Source organism: Vigna radiata, chromosome 11, assembly GCF_000741045.1.
Source record: "Vigna radiata var. radiata cultivar VC1973A chromosome 11, Vradiata_ver6, whole genome shotgun sequence".
Classification (NCBI taxonomy): domain Eukaryota; kingdom Viridiplantae; phylum Streptophyta; class Magnoliopsida; order Fabales; family Fabaceae; genus Vigna; species Vigna radiata.
In genome coordinates, this window is record NC_028361.1 from 11,326,331 (window position 1) to 11,343,842 (window position 17,512).

A 17,512-nucleotide genomic window follows, 5' to 3' on the forward strand; every position below is an offset into this window, starting at 1 on the left:
TCACAGGACTTTATGTCTCGGTCTCCCCTGAATCGAGACAGTAAGTCCGCCTCTACTGCCTCGACTGGGACCTGAACCGAGGCAGTAGAGTCTTTTTTTTTTACTTCTTTCGCTAGTCTTTATGCCTCGGTTGTGACCTAAAGCAATGCCATAGAGGGTTTTTCTGCCTCGGTTATGGTCACAACCGAGGCATATTCCCCTGTTTCTTTTTTTAAGAACAAGTTTGTTTCTGCAACATCCCAACTACAGAAACATACCTGTATATAATTTTACAGCTAGAATAGTCTAAAACAATTTAGAAGCATATATTTTGAATAAAAATTATATTAAAACATAAATACATTCAATCTAATTTAAAACTTTGCTTAAGTGATTTAAAAATTAGTCAAATATCTTCTTTAATCAATTACTTCACTACTCAAACTAAACTAAACTCCAAATAGATCCTTTACCAAATAGGTGTGACACTAAATATTGAATTACAAACATTAAATATAACAATTAAAATATAAGATTTATAAGAAATTTACACCAATAATTTACATTTATTTCATTTTTGCAATTTTTATATTTTGAAATTCTCAATTATGTAAAATTTTTAAAAGAAAATTATCCAAATAATATATATATATATATATATATATATATATATATATATATATATAATATTAATTATAGAATAATGTACCATATGATTATATGATCAAAAGTCCAAGCAAACATTTATAGTAGGTTTAATGTCTCAATAGGTTCCTATTTTCGTCCAGAATCACAAATAGGTCATCGACTTGTTCAACGTCTTAATTGGGTCCTTATTTTTGTAAAATTGAATCAAATAAAGACTTGCCGTCAAATTGATCAAACGTTGTTGGAAGGGTGTTACGTGGCATGCTGACAGTATAATTTTAATTTACGTGGCATTAAAAATGTGTGTCAATTGTATTTTATTATTTTTTGTATTAAAAAAGTAAGTGTACAGAGTGTAAATATAAATTAAGTAAGGACAAAGTTGAGAAATCAAATTAAATTAAGTGTTGAAAGCCCCTTTCTCTTCTGCAATTGCGAAATCGAAATCAAATTGGGGGAAAGTGAGTTTTAGGGTTCGTGGGAGAAAACAAAATCGTTGTTGTTATTTAATTTTTCTACTGTGTTATATGAAACAAATGCATTGTGTCTGGTCACCTAGCTTCTGAGGGAAGAGAGAGGGAGATGAGAGGCACAAACCTCACATGTCAAAACACATGAGATGGGAAGTTATCTGAGTTGTTCAACAACAACATGATAATTTAAATTTGAAGCACTTTAAGATGCTAAAGGGGCTTGGTAGTGGGGACATTGGAATTGTTTATCTTGCAGAACTAATTGGTACAAGCTGCCTTTTTGCACTCAAAGTGATGGACAATGAATTTTTGTCGAGTCGAAAGAAAATGTTCAGGGCCCAAACTGAGAGATAGAGATCCTTCAAATGTTGGACCATCCATTTCTTCCCACTCTGTACTCCTATATTGCAACATATAAGCTCTCTTGCTTGGTTATGGAGTATTGTCCAGGATGAGATTTGCATGTGCTGTGACAGAGGCAGTCATACAAGAGTTTCTCGAAACAAGCAACTAGGGAGGAGTTGTGAACTTTTCCATTCCTTCATGACTAGAAAACAACAATTTTGTTTTCTCCACATTGGAGTTGAAGGAAGAGGCGTTTCTCTCTTTTCCTTTTCGTGCATATCTCTTAGGATTTTAGAGTTCTGAAGAAGAAAAGGGGTTTCCCCCTCCTCGCACTTCCAATCGAAGAAGAAAAGAAGTTTGCCCAGTTTGTCCTTGAGTACATCTGATTTAACCTCTATGCATTTTTTAATACAAAAATCAATTCAAACTCATTTTTAATGTGACATATGATTGATCAATACATTGACCATGCCACATAACCCAAACATAAATGGTCATTTGTCTAATTTGACGGCAAGCCTCTAATTATTTCACTTTTACAAATGCAAGGATCTAATTGAAATACTGAAAAAAAAGAAAACTTATTTGAGATTCTAAACGAAAATACAAACCTACCAAAGCATTAAACTTTTATACTATAAACATGAGCACATATTACTTTTAAGACTGAATCACTCTAATCAATCAATCAAACGGTTAATATATAAAAAATTAATTCTTTATAAATAATAACATGTAATATACGCTAATTATTCTAACGCAACAAGTAACCTTTAAATATAAGCAACTAATGAGTTGTAACGAGTTGAAATTAGAAATTTCAACCCATAAAAACTTGTCCTGTTTATGTGGGTTTTCACTTTTAAATTAATAAATGTAGAAATTCCAATTTAGTTGTTGGATGGAAGGAATTTGTTGTGAAAGATATGAGAGTCCAACGAAGAACTAAACTAGAAAAATAAAAAGATTCGTCAAGAGTTTGACTAAATTGATCAATTCGACGAATCTGACCAGAAATTGGCCTAATAACTACTTTGACCTTTATTAAAAGTCAATCATTTTTAGTGGGAATTAATCAAATGCGTAACTAGTTAATAACTACTTTGACCATAAATTGGCCTAATAACTACTTTGACCATTATTAAAAGTCAATCATTTTTAGTGGGAATTAATCAAATGCATAACTAGTTAAAATCTCTCAAAAACAGATGAAAATCACCAGTTATCTAAAAATTGTTTTATTTTTGTAAGAAATTAAAGCTAAAATAATACCAGATAAATAAACAAGACATATTTAATAAGATTTACGTGACATATTCACTTAATTCAAACTTCTAACACTCAAATATGGCCTTCAACATCACATATAACCAAATATTTCAAAAATTATTCTATCCTCAAGACAAATAAAGTACAAACATCCTCAATATTATCTCATATGAGTTTTACTCTCATAAACTCTAATTAGTTAAATTAAATTAGTTTTCTTTATTGTTTCGATTACGAGACCGAATCACTAATATTTTCACAATTTCTCCTATGATGTCGTCTGATAACTGGTTGTCTAATCTTTGTCTTTACTTTACTGCTGAAAATGATATCTGTTAAAGGTTTTATAACGCTTAAATCATCAAATTGTCTATACAGAACTCAGAGCAATGATATTAAATATATAGTAAATGTGATCACCTATCTCTTACTTTGACCTATGACGAGTCTGAAATTAGTAACATCTTAATATCAATTCAATCTCAATCCATTACTATCTTTATAAATAAAACTTCTCTATCCAATATAATCGAATGTTCATGGTTCTAGTAATTTGGTCTTACAAACCACATCCATTCACTGTTTAGTCATTTCTCCTTTTCCAAAACTATCCAGCCAATTCACTGAGTTATTATGTAGGGTGATACGCCCCTACAATACACTTATCTTAAACTCAATACTCTAAAAAAACACTAAAAAAAGGAAAACTTAAAAGAAATCATAATTTACTGTAAAAGAAGAAATCTGACTGAACACATCATTACAAACTTTACACTAAAAGAAAATTCTTCTTTTATAATCAAATTATAAATGCGACACCAAAATCTCATCCATGTAGAATAAACAAAATTAAAACTTGCAGAAATTTGAGAGAAAATAAAAGTTTACTTAGATAAAAAAAAAAGGTCTAATCAGCTTACATTGACTTTTATGATACCTTGTAAGTGGTATGTTCCGAAGGAGAAAGAAAGAAATTTCATTTAAAAAATCTAGATAAAATCAAAGCTATATGAATTAAAAAAAAAAAAAAAAACTTTTTATATCTTAAATGTTTTTATCTACACTTATTGAAAAAATATGTCCTTAGCGTAGAATTAATTATAATTTATTTATTATAAATAATAATTAAAAAATTACAAGTACAATTAATAATATTTTATCTTTATGTAAAATCAGTAACTTCAATTATTATTTTTTAGAAATTGATATTTTATTTTGAACAAAATCTCTTTCATTAGATATTAAATAACACAGTTCAATAATAGTTATGAGTAAGCTGGAAATTCGAACATTTTTATCATATATGTTTTTATTAAGTTATTGTTCTCTTGAGTCGATTTGGAAAGAATAATTGAGAGAATTTGATTGGATTTAAAGATAAATTTTTTTGTTGTTTATTTGAACAAATTTGGAGATAAGTAAAAGTGGATTTGAAAGTAAATTTTTATAATTTGTCACATAAATTAAATCTTATACTAATTCTCATAAATTTTATTCCCAAATTCATTCTCGTTTACTTCCAAATTCACTCAAATAAACAATAAAAAAAATTACCTTCAAATTCTCTCAAATTCACTCCATTATTCTCCCTTAAATCCACTCAAGTGAAAGACTTAAGTAACATTATTATAATATTATATATATATATATATATATATATATATATATATATATATATATATATATGACAAATTATTGATTTTCATTAGATATATAAAAGAGTAGACGAAGCCATGAAAGAATTTTATTTTTTCTTGCTTATTATTTCGACCAGTGGTGATTTATATAACTTAGAAGATAACAAAATGATAAATATAGTTACTTTCAAGCTATTAGCTCTCTTCACAACCATACAAGAGATACACCAAATTTGACACTTCCAATAGAACTGAAACTTTAACAAATTGGTACAAATTTCTACCCCATATATTAAAACAAACAAAAAAGATAGAGTTGGATATACATCCAATAATTTTTAGGTATAACGTACATGTTACTGAATATAGAAATTGCGATCGAGTTGATAAACACGAATATTGAAATATTTTAAACTTCAATGTTATCACACATGTTTATTGCCCTTTCATTTAACAAAACATGACTTGATGCAGAGTTTTGGATTGCTGAGGTTGCTTACGCATTGCAATCTCTGATAGCTATTATTCGTTAATATATTTTGATCACATGAAGTTAGCAAAGTAGGTCAGTAAACTATTCTGGGGTTGGAATAGTAAGTGATTCTGATTTCATATACCAATAAATTTCAGATGGAACTTTGGCATTAGTGGTTAAGGCAATATTGCAAAAATAAAAAGTTAAAAGCAATAATTGATGACGAATCAACACTATAATTGGAGGTAGCACTGCAGACACTTCCAAATTGTCTGCCAGATACAGAAAAAGCCCCAGAGTAAGCTCATAATCATCACGAATATTTTCAGTATATATTCATATTCAGCTGGGACCATGAGTAATCTCGTCCCTGTAATAAGGTGGATTATTGGATCAGATTTACTAGTTATCGAAAATCCCACTCAATGCCAAAAGATTAGAAATGCACCAAATAAGAAAGTGGTTCGAAAGTTACACTTGACTATGCTTTTTGCATTCTGCACTCTTGTATGGACACTAAGAAACACCATATACCCTATGACTCATAATCAATAATGAACCCTGTTTCGGTAGCTAGTAATTAACCCTTCACAATCTTCTTGCCGTCCGGTCCTTACACACGTCCTCTTATCTAATCGTTCGGTTCGAATATGAGTCCTCCAATGCTCGAATCCAAAATCGGTCGGATACCTGTCAAAAAGGCTCCGCTCAAGTCAGATCTAAGATCCACAATAGGGATAGAGAGAAAAAGTAGCAGTCAGGAATCAATGTGTATTTACTGTTCTTACCTGTCTCACATTTTACTTCTTATTTATAGTTTTCTTGATGGATCTGTGTTTAGCCTTTTCTTAATGACGGCCCAACCTCGGCCCAAATGTCCTTAATCCTGTTTACTTTCTTAATTTTGCGCAGTTACTGTCATCGTAATGACCGGCAGGGTATTTGTCGGTTACTTGCTTAAATCGCGTTCCTTATATTCTCAGACTGATCGGGGTGTGATTTTAGGACCGACCGGATGTTTTGGTCGATCCCGATTGACCGGGCATTCTCAAAGGTGCTCACTGATTCAGTTGTTTCTTTGGACCGGTCGTCCTTCATCTCGATTTTGACCGTCCGCCCGATCTCCCTACTGTACAAACCCTATGATTACTTATTTGGTTGCTAGGACTGATGGAGATGAAACATTTTACTGCCTATTAGGAATATATTCGTGTGCATTGTGTAGTATTTCCCTCAAATTTAAAAAGAATGAAGCCAACATCAGATTATATTCGACAGCGCAAAAAGAGAAATTGTTCAGTGGTTATGCCTCTTCAAATATGCACCATTCCATCTTTGACCGAACCAGTAATATAAAATAAGAGATCATCACATCGTTGAACAGTGAGCACGTAAAGTGGATCAAGATTAAATGAACCTTATGCAGGAGAGGATGGAATTATGATCCTTATGGGATTTACCAAACAACGAGAAATGTTGAAACTGTAATAGAATACAGTGTTTGCTTTGCTCATCAAGTCATTATATAAGATATATATAAAATCACATATAGCTATGCCGGGTAAAATGAACTCTATTGAACTACATTGTTAAAAAAAAATGTAATAAACCAAAAAGTAATTTTTTTTAATTAGACTGAACTAAAAATTAGATTAAATGAATTGAATAAAATATATTTTTTATTAAGGTATTTTTTATTATCATATCATTAATTATACATTTGTTTTTTTTATACAATTTTATTCAATAGTTTATCAAAATGTTTCTAAGACATGTTTCAGATAATTTTTTTTAATATTTTTGTGTTGTTTAATTTTATCATATAAAATACTATTTTGATATTCTTTTATACAATTATTTTTAATTTCTAACATTATAATTATATAAATAAATTAAAATTTATTATAATATAATAATTTAATGTAATTGTCATAAATCTTTTTTTATCACTGTCTAATATATATATTATATTGAAATTCTAAAAATAAAATTATATTAAATTTCAATTATTATTAGTTTAGTTTTTGTTTTTGTGTGATTTTGATTAAGTGATGATGTACTATAATTTTTATTAGTGTGTGAAAATTTAAAAAATTGAAGTAAACAAACATTTAAAATACTTTTTAATTTTTATAATGTTTGCAAATTTAATAAATTTTTTAATTTTATAAAACTGTTTTGGTATCATAATTTGAAATAAAACTTTATTTGGTATTATAATTTAAAATATATTAATTTTTTAAATATTTAATATTGAAGAAACAATAATACTCTCCTATTAATATTAGATATTTCTTAATATTATTTTTCTTTTACTGTAAATTTTTTATTATTTTATAAAAGTTAATCAATATTTAAATAGTAAGTGTATGAGTATCGATTTATATCCGTTACGAAACTCTCCCGTACTCCTCCTACCATCCTAATTGTACCGAGGAACATATGTAATTAGATTATTTTATCAATACTAATACTATTACATATTAATTTTATAATACTTCTAAAATAAATAAAAAGTTAAAACTCAAGTTTTGTTTTCATCTATATACTATTATGAATAGTGTTTCTTAACAAGTTGAAAAGAATTATTATTCTAAAAAAATTGTATATTGCTGTAATATTATCAACATAATCAAAATTGAGAAAAAAAACCTTGATATGTAAGTTATATATTGGTTTAATCTCACCATAAGTCTCTATTTTTGTCCAAAATCTTAAATAGGTTCATTTTCTTTTTCGCGTATCAATTAGGTCCCTATTAATGTAAAATTGATTCAATCAGGGGTCTGCCGTTAAATTCTTCTAACAACAGTTAAATCTTAGCTTATGTGGCCTGTAGGACTCTGACACGTAGAAATTTAATTGGTTGTTTTTAAAATGACCATAGCTGATAAGTAATTCAAATAAGGGCAAAAATGGAAGTTACTATTTTTTAATTATGCTGTGACCTTTAATTTGGGGAAAAGAAAAGAATTGGGGGAAATNTTTTTAGGGTTCGTATCGGGATCTTTGTGAAGGTGAACCTCAAGTGCTTTGAAGGTGAAGAACATCGTCTTTGTTCGATTGCAAGCAACANGACTCCTTNGTGGACAACATCGTCTTGGACACNCGGCGGTNCATGTGCGAGTTGGTTGAAGNAGTCGAAGCACGAGGTTAGGTGTGGGTCCTTCGTTGTTGGAAGCGCGAGGTTGAAGCACGTGGTGAGTGGAGAGGAAGGTCAGTGTTTGTGTTTTATTGTCTTCTCTTTTATAGTTGGGGAACTAAAATATTCGGTGGTGGTCCCCCATTGTTGTGTGGTCATCGTTGTTGATTGCATTTCGGTGGTCCCCTACATGTATATTTAGAACTCTTTCACTTTGTCTCAGTTTCTGCTGTTATTGTTTAAATATATATTTATTTCTTGTCGTCATACGTTTGCATAATAGGTGTGCATAATTATATTTATTTCTCGTGCGTAATGGAGGACAATATTGAATGTGTCTTCCACCATGGAGGAAAGTTTATTAATGATGGTACCCTAAGGTATGAAGGAGAGACAATGACATTGTCCTTTGACCCTAACAGGTGGAGTTTTTTTGTGGTTGTGAGTGTATTATAAAGTTTTGGATATGATACTTTTCAAGAGTTATGGTACTGTGTAGGAGGTGGTACAGTGTTGGAAAATAGGTTAGAACAATTGACTGATGACATTGGTGCCTTGCATATGGCTAACTTAGCCAAGCTTAACGATAAGGTTCATTTATATGTTATGCATGTTGTTTCTGATCCGGAAGTTATACATATGCTTCAATATAATGATGAAGGAGAAGTTGAAAAAGAGGGTGTAGAAGGTGGTGATGGTGTTGAAGGAGGTGGTGACTTACTATATTGCTTTCTATATTGCTTACTTCATTGGCTTATTGACTTACTAGATTATGTACTGTCAAAGATAAGCCCTTGTACTCAGTCTTTAACTCCTAGTTTTTATTCACCACTTCATTTTACCTTAGAATTCTGATATTCAATTTCAACATTAATGAAAATGAGTCAGTAATTATTTTTGAAAAGCACAATGTAGTCAACAATGTAGTCAATTTCAACATTCATTGCTTTTGAAAACCTGCAAGTTTTTAAAGTCCAAGATTATGGACGAGATAATATTTGAGGAAATATTTGAGGATGAAAGTCTGCATAATGTGAAAGCCACTGGTCCCAATTCTTTTGTTTAGAAGCTTCAAGTTATTAAAGTCCATGGTTGTCATAAATTAAAGATATTACTTCCATATTCTCTTGCTAAAAACCTTTCTCAACTTCAGCAGATTGACATTTTTTACTGTACAAATATGGAAGAGATCAAATCTGAGAAAAAAATTGAGGATGAAAATCTGCACAATGTTAAAAGACTTTGGCACATAAGTCATTCATTGAATACTACTTCAGATTCATATCAACAGTGCAGTACNCAACTTCATTCCTTCACATAATCAAATACATAATCAATATAATCCTAACAAAACCACCAACACTACTACATTATGGATTTATCATCCATATTGAAATAACAATAACATTTATACAAATAAAAAATACCAGCCCTATCAACACCTTCATCAATTTCTCCACAACCTTAACAGATTTATGCAAATCACTCATCATCTTCGTTCCACCTCCCATTTCTTCTTTCTTTGACACACACTCATGCTTTTCTTCACACTTCACATCCATATAACTTTTCTCACTAGCATCGTCACAACACCATTTGAAGAAATTACAACCACCTTCATGTCCGTTCTACAAAAAAGAAAAAAAAAATAAACGACTATCTACTCAAACAAAACACTACACATCAACATTTTTTTACCTTGTACATAGGGCAGCCCCAAAATTGCTTCCCTCTATTCTTCACAGTTCGAGCTATTCTTACCACCGTTTTCTCTCCACACAAGCAAAGGGGTGATCCACCACCACGAAAAACAACATTATAATTCTCATTGCGCCACCCATTACATGTCGAAGATGAACAAGAATGAGACTTCTGCAATTCATTATCCATCTCTTTGAATCAACCAACTCGCACATGCGCTTCCAAGACAATGTTGTCCACCAAGGAGTCCTGTCGCTTGCAATCGAACAAAGAACGTGATTTCACCTTCAAAGAGAATGTAATAATACGAACCCTAGCTTCTGGTGTGATTTCCCCAATTCTTTTCTTTTCCCCCAATTTTAAATGTCACAGAATAATTAAAAATGAATAACTTCCACTTTTGCCCTTATTTGAATTACTTATCAGCTATGGTCATTTTAAAAAAAATCAATTAAATTTCTACGTGTCAGAGTCCTGCAGGCCACATAAGCTAAGATTTAACTGCTGTTAGATGAATTTATCAGCAGACCCCTAATTGAATCAATTTTACATTAATAGGGACCTAATTGATACGCAAAAAAGAAAAGGGGCCTATTTAAGATTTTGGACAAAAATAGAGACTTCTGGTGAGATTAAACCTTATATATTTTATACCTTACTGATAAAATAGATATCTAGATATCTAAAATTAAATTTTATTTCATCAATAAATGATATTAGGAAAATTAAGTGAGCCATAACTTTTGTTTATAAGTAAAGTCATTATTGTGAAAATTATTAATTTTTTAAATTATATATATATATATATATATATATATATATATATATATATATATTAATTGAATTTTATTTTAATTTAAATCATTCTGTCAAGAAGTGTAAATCAGAAAAGAGAGTAAAATTTAATTGTATTAATGACGTTAGGCTAACAAAATAGAAAAATGATTTTTTAATTATTCTAGTTTTTAATTAATTTTAAATTTTATTTGAAGGAAATCCATTCACAATTATGTGTGAAATAAAGCAAAAATCCTAGGTAAAATCCTAAAATTTTAAGAGTTAAATATATATTTTAACATGAATGTTTTCTATCTTATGATATTGTTTTTGTAATAACTTTTTTGTAATAAGTTTTCCGTGTATTGATTGATATAATTCCTATAATCTAGTTATCCTACACTCGATAATTTCATTCTAATTGATTTTGTGAAAACATTAAACTAAGATAAAAAAGAGAATTTTGTGAAAACATTAAGCTAAGATAAAAAAACAGAAAGGAAGAGCGAGAGAGTGAAAAGCAAAATTGACAGCTTCCTGGTAATCATATGAAAAATATAATGATTCTCAAAAACAACACTTTTTTTTACAACATTTAAACAGATTAATATGTGACTAATCTATAATAATATTTATAATTATGATTGATAAAATAATTTTAGACTAATTATAGAATAAAAAATAAATAATATTCAAATATTGTTAAAAAAGTGTTATTTAAGTATCATTATGAAAAAAATGTAACTCAACTTCTTGTGGTAACTTGTTATCCTTAAAACTTTTATATTATGTCCGGTTAAGATCATATTTTCAATTTTATAAAATACAATAACATTATGAGTACAATAACATTATGAGCTTTCAAATTTATTTTCAAAAACTGTTAAAAGAGTAAATACAATTGAGAACAGAAAATATTGTCTGAATTATTCTCACCACCCGAAAACATTGCAACACGTTTAATTATTTATACAAAAATAAAAAGAATATTCAAGTTTCTGAAAGATAACAATTCCATCGTTATTCTGGAACAAAATCGCATCATCCTAATGATTAATGGGAGGTTGCATCCTCCGGTAGAAGTGCATTCTTGAAGACGCCCTTTAAAACTGCAATTATAAGTATAATTTGTTACAAAAACACCCACTTCCATTTTTGCCATCTTTCATTGTTATACTTGGGGTGTATGATTCATCAAGAAAACATGATTTGAAGAGAGATTTAATTTAGTCATCTAGACGAGGTGAAAAGGATTGTACAAAGGACTGCATTTAACTCAGATGAAAAATAGAATTTCTCTAAGAAAATGTAGTTCTATATTCAATTGACAAGAAAAAAATAATAATACTAATAAATCTATTTTCGGTTTCAAAAAACAAAACTACTTCAAATAAAGATGTTCAAATCACCTCCGTTCTCCTCCATATGCACTTCCTAAATTATAACCAAAGGAAGCTTTTCAAACCCTAAACCCAACACTATGCTATCGTTAGATATCCAGTTTATTTTAGAAATCACCTTACATAATCATGACGGTAAACACACCAACAGGAAATTTGGCCATGACGGTAAAAATACCTTGAATACGTGAAAACTGTTGCTGGCTATATTTTTAATTCTCAACCAACACTGACTGTAGGCTGCATATAGAGTGAAGGCTCAGTGCGGGGCAGACTAATATCACATTCCCCCAACTAAACCAAAAGTAACTGTTACTGTACAATCATGAAGTGGCAACACAAATGTTACATCAATTATCTTCTGAACCAAAAATTTGCTCCTTTAGCTCATCTATTTTAGTAGCCAGTTCATCTCTACTTTGCTGCATGTTAACAAATTTAATTAATCTGGGCACAACCAAGATGCACGTATCAATCAAACATAGTGAAATTAGTACCTTGAAAAGCAGATAACGGGATGTAAACCATACTGTGTATGCAAGCCCGACCACTTCCAGCAACTTAGGAAACTGTGCCACAATAATGAACAACATCAGCATTTGAAAGAGTTGGCTTTGGGTTTGTGAAAAAGTTCACATGAACATCAAATGATACACACCAATGGGATAGAATCAATTGCACCCACAACGGCGGTTGTTAGCCACAGAGCCGTCAAGACACCACCTCCATACAAGACAATGGAACCAGTGTCATTTGTGTCAAACTGTTAAAAGGAAAAAAAAATGGCCAGTTAGATTTATAAACACGTCAAATTTACGTCTACTTAATTTTAATGGCAAATCAATCATGGAATGCATTCATACAGAGAGCGAGAATTACACAACCTTCTTTCCAGGAGTAGTAAAGAAAGCAATCAGTTTTCACACGCAGCAGACCTTAACGGTGCATCACAAAATCAAATCAAATTAGAAATAACGTATTGATGTTATAAATGTTATAAAGTCGATTTAAAATCAATATAAAATCACTTTGGTAAAGAAACCGAAGGAACCCACACATTGATGCTTCCTTCAGACAATAGTTTTCCATCAGTTCTTAGGTAAGGTTGTGAAATCGATATGCAATAATAATACATTTGAACCAAAAATAATGAAGCAAATTTATATAAAAATGAAACTGACTCTTAATAGCAGGGAAAACCCAACACCTAATCAGAAATTCATTTTCTACTTTAGAATATTTGATGTCACACAAGACAGGTCAATGAATAAAAATATAATGAGTAAAAAAAGTGTAACTTGGAGAGACATTTGACAAAACCTAAACTACAAGAAAAAAATCATTGAAAAAGAAAACCCGGTGTACCAGTACCATAACACTGAGGAGTACAAGCTAACCAGGGAAAAATATGAAGTTTGAGACACGATGAAGATGGACAAACAATGATTCATAAATCATTAAAAAGGTTTATGTCCAGAAAAAACATGTAACTCAAATGATATCAGAGCAATCACATTGTCTGACGTTCAGTATAAACTACAAACACGACACTAGCCATGGCTAAAATTTGGATGGAAGAAATAAAAAATATCATTTCTCTAAGACGAACATTAAAGATAAAAAAAGAAAAAGGCTCGCTCGAACACGGGCAGAAATGCACAGAAAAGGTTAAAACCATATACAATTTCACAAAGAAACAAAAAGGTGAACGTAAATAGTTGCTCAGGTAACCGCTCAGATCGACAAGATTGCCGAAATATCATCAAGCATTTCGTAAATGCCGTCAATAAAACTGGATTGTCATCATAGCAACTCCATACTTGAAATGGAAACAAATATAGCCAGCTATATAAACGCCACTAAACCAACAAACAGGTTCGTCAACATAACAACTCAACATTTGAAATGCAAACAAATATAAAGAGGCATGAAAAAAAATAAAACATGCGTCCTGAACAACAAATTCATAGTTAAAAAGCTTAATAGGAAACGTGGTTAACGTGACCCTCACATTGAACTTATCCAGCAAATCAAAAGACAAGCCCAGTCCTTCTTCGGGTAACTCTTTCTTTGCGTTTTCGTTCACCGTTTTCTCCAACTCGTTTTTATCATCAGCTTTACCATCCTCCAGGGTTATCACAACATCGCGTTTCTCATTGAAAAATTGACTTGCCCCACTGGATATTTCATCAGAAGGTATAGCCCTTGGCAACAAATTTCTCAAGAAAATAGATCCTGTCATGTAATAAAATACAACAAAAACAAAAGTCACATGTAATAAAATACATTCCCACCAATGGCTCCATAAATGAGACACAAATAACGCCAAACAACACAGAAAGATAATCAAGAATCAAAGAAAACACCAAAAAGACAGAACCATGGGTCTTTGTTCGAATTGAATAAGAAATTGAAAGGCATACAAAACGTACGAGAAAAAAGTGTGGCGGTGGGAGTGAGAGGGGTTACTCTGTGAGAAAGAGAGGGCTTAGGGAGAAAAGAAGAAGCATTAGGAAATTTCGAGAGAGGGATAGGCTGAACTGTACAAATCCCCATTGCTGCTATTCTGATTTGAGGAATGCGGGATTCAGTGCTTCCTTTTATACAAAGTGTTTCGTCTAGGGTTTTCGTTTTCCCCTCTTTCCATTTTCTCTGTTTCTTTTTCCCTATTTTATTCTTATTTTATCTAATTACGTTTTTACTCTTAAACTTTAGAACAATTATGATTTTATTCCTTTATATTTAAAACAATTTAATTTAATCCTTCGAAATGAACAAAATAAATTCTAGTCATGATTTTAAAAATTTTCTGGTATATCAAATTTAATACTTAGAAACCAAAATCATACTTTATTAAATTTGAAGAACTAAAATTAACTTATTATCTAAATGATAAAAAATCATATAAACTAAAAATATAATTAAAAATTTTATTGTTTTTTATCAGGTCAAAAGAGAAGGCTAAATAAATAATTAGGATGATGTAACTGAAGGGGGTTGAAAATAAAAATAATTTATATTTGTATCCATATGTCATGTGTTGTAACGAGATAAATTTTACAAAATTACCTTGGGTACCCAATTATCTTCTAAAAGGCCCAATTTAAACCTTGTTTAGCCCAACATAGTTTGTGAGGAACATGTGTCAAATTTAAAGGTTATTATTAAAGTGTTACATTGAGGATTAACATAGGGAAAGAAACTATTACGAAAAATACTAAATTATTCATACGTATTATGTGGATATGTTTATTATATTGATTTTTTTTTTCATTTTTTGTTTTTAGTAATTAAAAAAATTATCATTTTATTTATATTTATTATGTTGATACTTGTTTAATTTTTTAGTATTATTGATTTTTTTTATCTATATCAGTTCTTTATTCTAATTTCTTTTAGCGTTCCGATATTTTGACATCAAAATTTTAACACCAATTTGACACTGCGATGTGGAGGCCTGCGATTGGTTCAGTTTTTTTTTAAAAAATAAAAAAATGGCGTCACAACTTAGGATCAGATTTGAAAATCTGATTTTCGGTTTTGCCCTTGAGCTGTTTCATCAGAGGGAAATGTTTTCATTCTTCTCATTTCTCCATTTCACTATCATTGCCTCTTTCCGATTTGGTTGTGGCCGTCTTTCTTGCCCATCGCTGATGCTATCCTCTTTGTTCTCTTGTTCGACGTTGTTGTCGTGTTCGCCATCGTTGTTCGGCCTTGGTGTTGGTGTCTTATTTCTTCGATCTTGGTGTGGTTGTGTCATCCCTTCGTTTCGAAATGACAAGTTCTCCAACGAAGGTAAGCGCCATCATCGTTGGTCTATTTTTGTTTTCTCCTTTTTGTTTGAATTTCGCAGAGTATTTGTTTTAGGGTTTTGAACATTTGTGGTTGATGTGGTTGATGGAATTAACGGTTAGACACTCATTTTCCACGAACTATATATCAACTTTGACCAAGAAACTGACAGAGGAGCAACGGTCATTGATTTGTGGGACTCCTTTTGGTTGGTTCCTAGAGTTGAGCCCTAAAGTTAGGTTGGCTAGGAATATATTGAGTGAATTAGTTGTGAAGTGGGTTGACTCTAATGGTTGTTTTGTAATCGGAGATAAAGAAGTCCGTATGACTGAGAATGACTTTTGTTTAGGTCTGGGGTTGAGTACAGATGGTAAGGACTTGAACTTGAACTTGAAAGAAAATTATAAAAAAGGTTCATGTGTTAAATATGTAGGGAAAGACACAAAAGATTTGGATTTGGTTTACAAATGTATGATGAGGAAACGTAAGAAGAAGATTCCTTCTTCTGATTTTTGTAGTTTGTATATTTTAGTTGGGATATCTGAGTTATTATTCCCCAATCGTAGTGGAAGAGCGTTTCAAGTATTGTATGAAATTGTTGATAATTTAAGTAGGTTGGGTAATTATTGTTGGGGTAGTTTAGTGTATCGTTACTTGGTACGTAGTTTGTGCAATGCTTCAGATGGATTGAAGAAAGGAAAAGGCACAAGCAATCTTTACATTGATGGATGCACTTACATGCTGCAAGTAATATGAGTAAATTTATTTTTAATTGTGTTGTGAGTTGTGGATTGAAGAGTATTTTTGAGTAGCGTTGGTGATGATGAATTTTTTGTAGGTTTGGTTATGTAAGAAATTTTTACCTCCAAAAGGTCAAATACATAAATCTCCTAGAATTTTGCATTGGATGAATGTACATTTGGGAGACAACATTGTGAAACAAGCTTTGCAAAGTGGTGTGGTATGGTGTTTAATGTTTGATTTATTTATTTTATGATTTGTGTTGTTGGTATGATATTATTTGTTGAATTTCAGGTTGTTGATGATTTTGATGTTGGCGCAACGAATGATTACAAAGATGACGAAGCTAGCCTGAAAACTAAAGTTGAAAAACCACCCTTCGCAAAGAAAATATTAAAACGAAGCCTCAAAGATAGTGTTATGTGTACGTTGGTGCATCAACAAAATCTAGTTGCAGGGCATAAAAGGGAGGTTGTTAAGTTGGACGAAGAAGTTGTTTTTGAAAAACCTAGACGAAGAGGACCGGAGGAAGGTGGACCGAGTGTGGCACGTGAAGATCCTTCCTTCTCCCCGGGAGGCATTTCCCCGGACGACATTTCCCCGGAAGGCATTTCCTTCAGAGCCATGTCCACTGATGCAGCTGAATTGAAGACTTATGTCAGGAAGGGTTCACGACCGCGGTTCAAGAGCAAAGCTCTTAAAACTCCTTTTACTGGAACTCTAAGAATAAAACATGTGTGACATTATGATATGTTTACAGATTTTAAACTTTCCTTTTTGTTGAGAGATGTTGTATTGTTGAAAGATTTGTTTAGTAATTTGAATTGTAATGAATGTTACATTGAACTTTCATTTTGTGACATGGTATTGAAGTTAAATGAATGTGGGCATAGGAAACATTCTTAGTTGAATAGAGAAACTTGGTTCATTGAAAAGGGGTGTTGGAATCGTTTACAAATTGGTGGTAAACGTTTACGCAAATGGTTTGTTGAATTTGTACAGAAAGTTCTTCTGAAAGAACCACTTTTTTGTACACAGGGGACCACGATGTAAAATTTTCACTTTTTGGCAAACTTTGGATTGGTTTTTGATGTTTTTGGTTTTAAGTTGTGTGTTGGGGGTGGAGACTTGAT

General features: G+C 31.1%; 2 protein-coding genes across 2 annotated transcripts; both read right to left on the bottom strand.

Moving 5' to 3' along the window:
- Positions 1–9,288: 9,288 nt before the first annotated feature.
- On the bottom strand, positions 9,289–10,028 carry LOC111240593. Its single transcript, XM_022775952.1, has 2 exons — positions 9,667–10,028; positions 9,289–9,596 (listed from the first exon to the last, which is right to left on the bottom strand). The coding sequence occupies exons 1-2, from the start codon at positions 9,856–9,858 to the stop codon at positions 9,339–9,341; spliced, it is 450 nt and encodes a 149-aa protein (XP_022631673.1). The 5' UTR covers positions 9,859–10,028; the 3' UTR covers positions 9,289–9,338.
- A 1,919-nt stretch (positions 10,029–11,947) lies between these two features.
- Positions 11,948–14,450, bottom strand: LOC106776438 (protein CURVATURE THYLAKOID 1D, chloroplastic). The gene is made up of 5 exons (XM_014663896.2): positions 14,279–14,450; positions 13,858–14,081; positions 12,505–12,609; positions 12,344–12,415; positions 11,948–12,268 (listed from the first exon to the last, which is right to left on the bottom strand). Exons 1-5 carry the CDS (start codon positions 14,400–14,402, stop codon positions 12,197–12,199), a joined length of 597 nt encoding a protein of 198 aa, XP_014519382.1. The 5' UTR covers positions 14,403–14,450; the 3' UTR covers positions 11,948–12,196.
- Between the last annotated feature and the right edge of the window lie 3,062 nt (positions 14,451–17,512).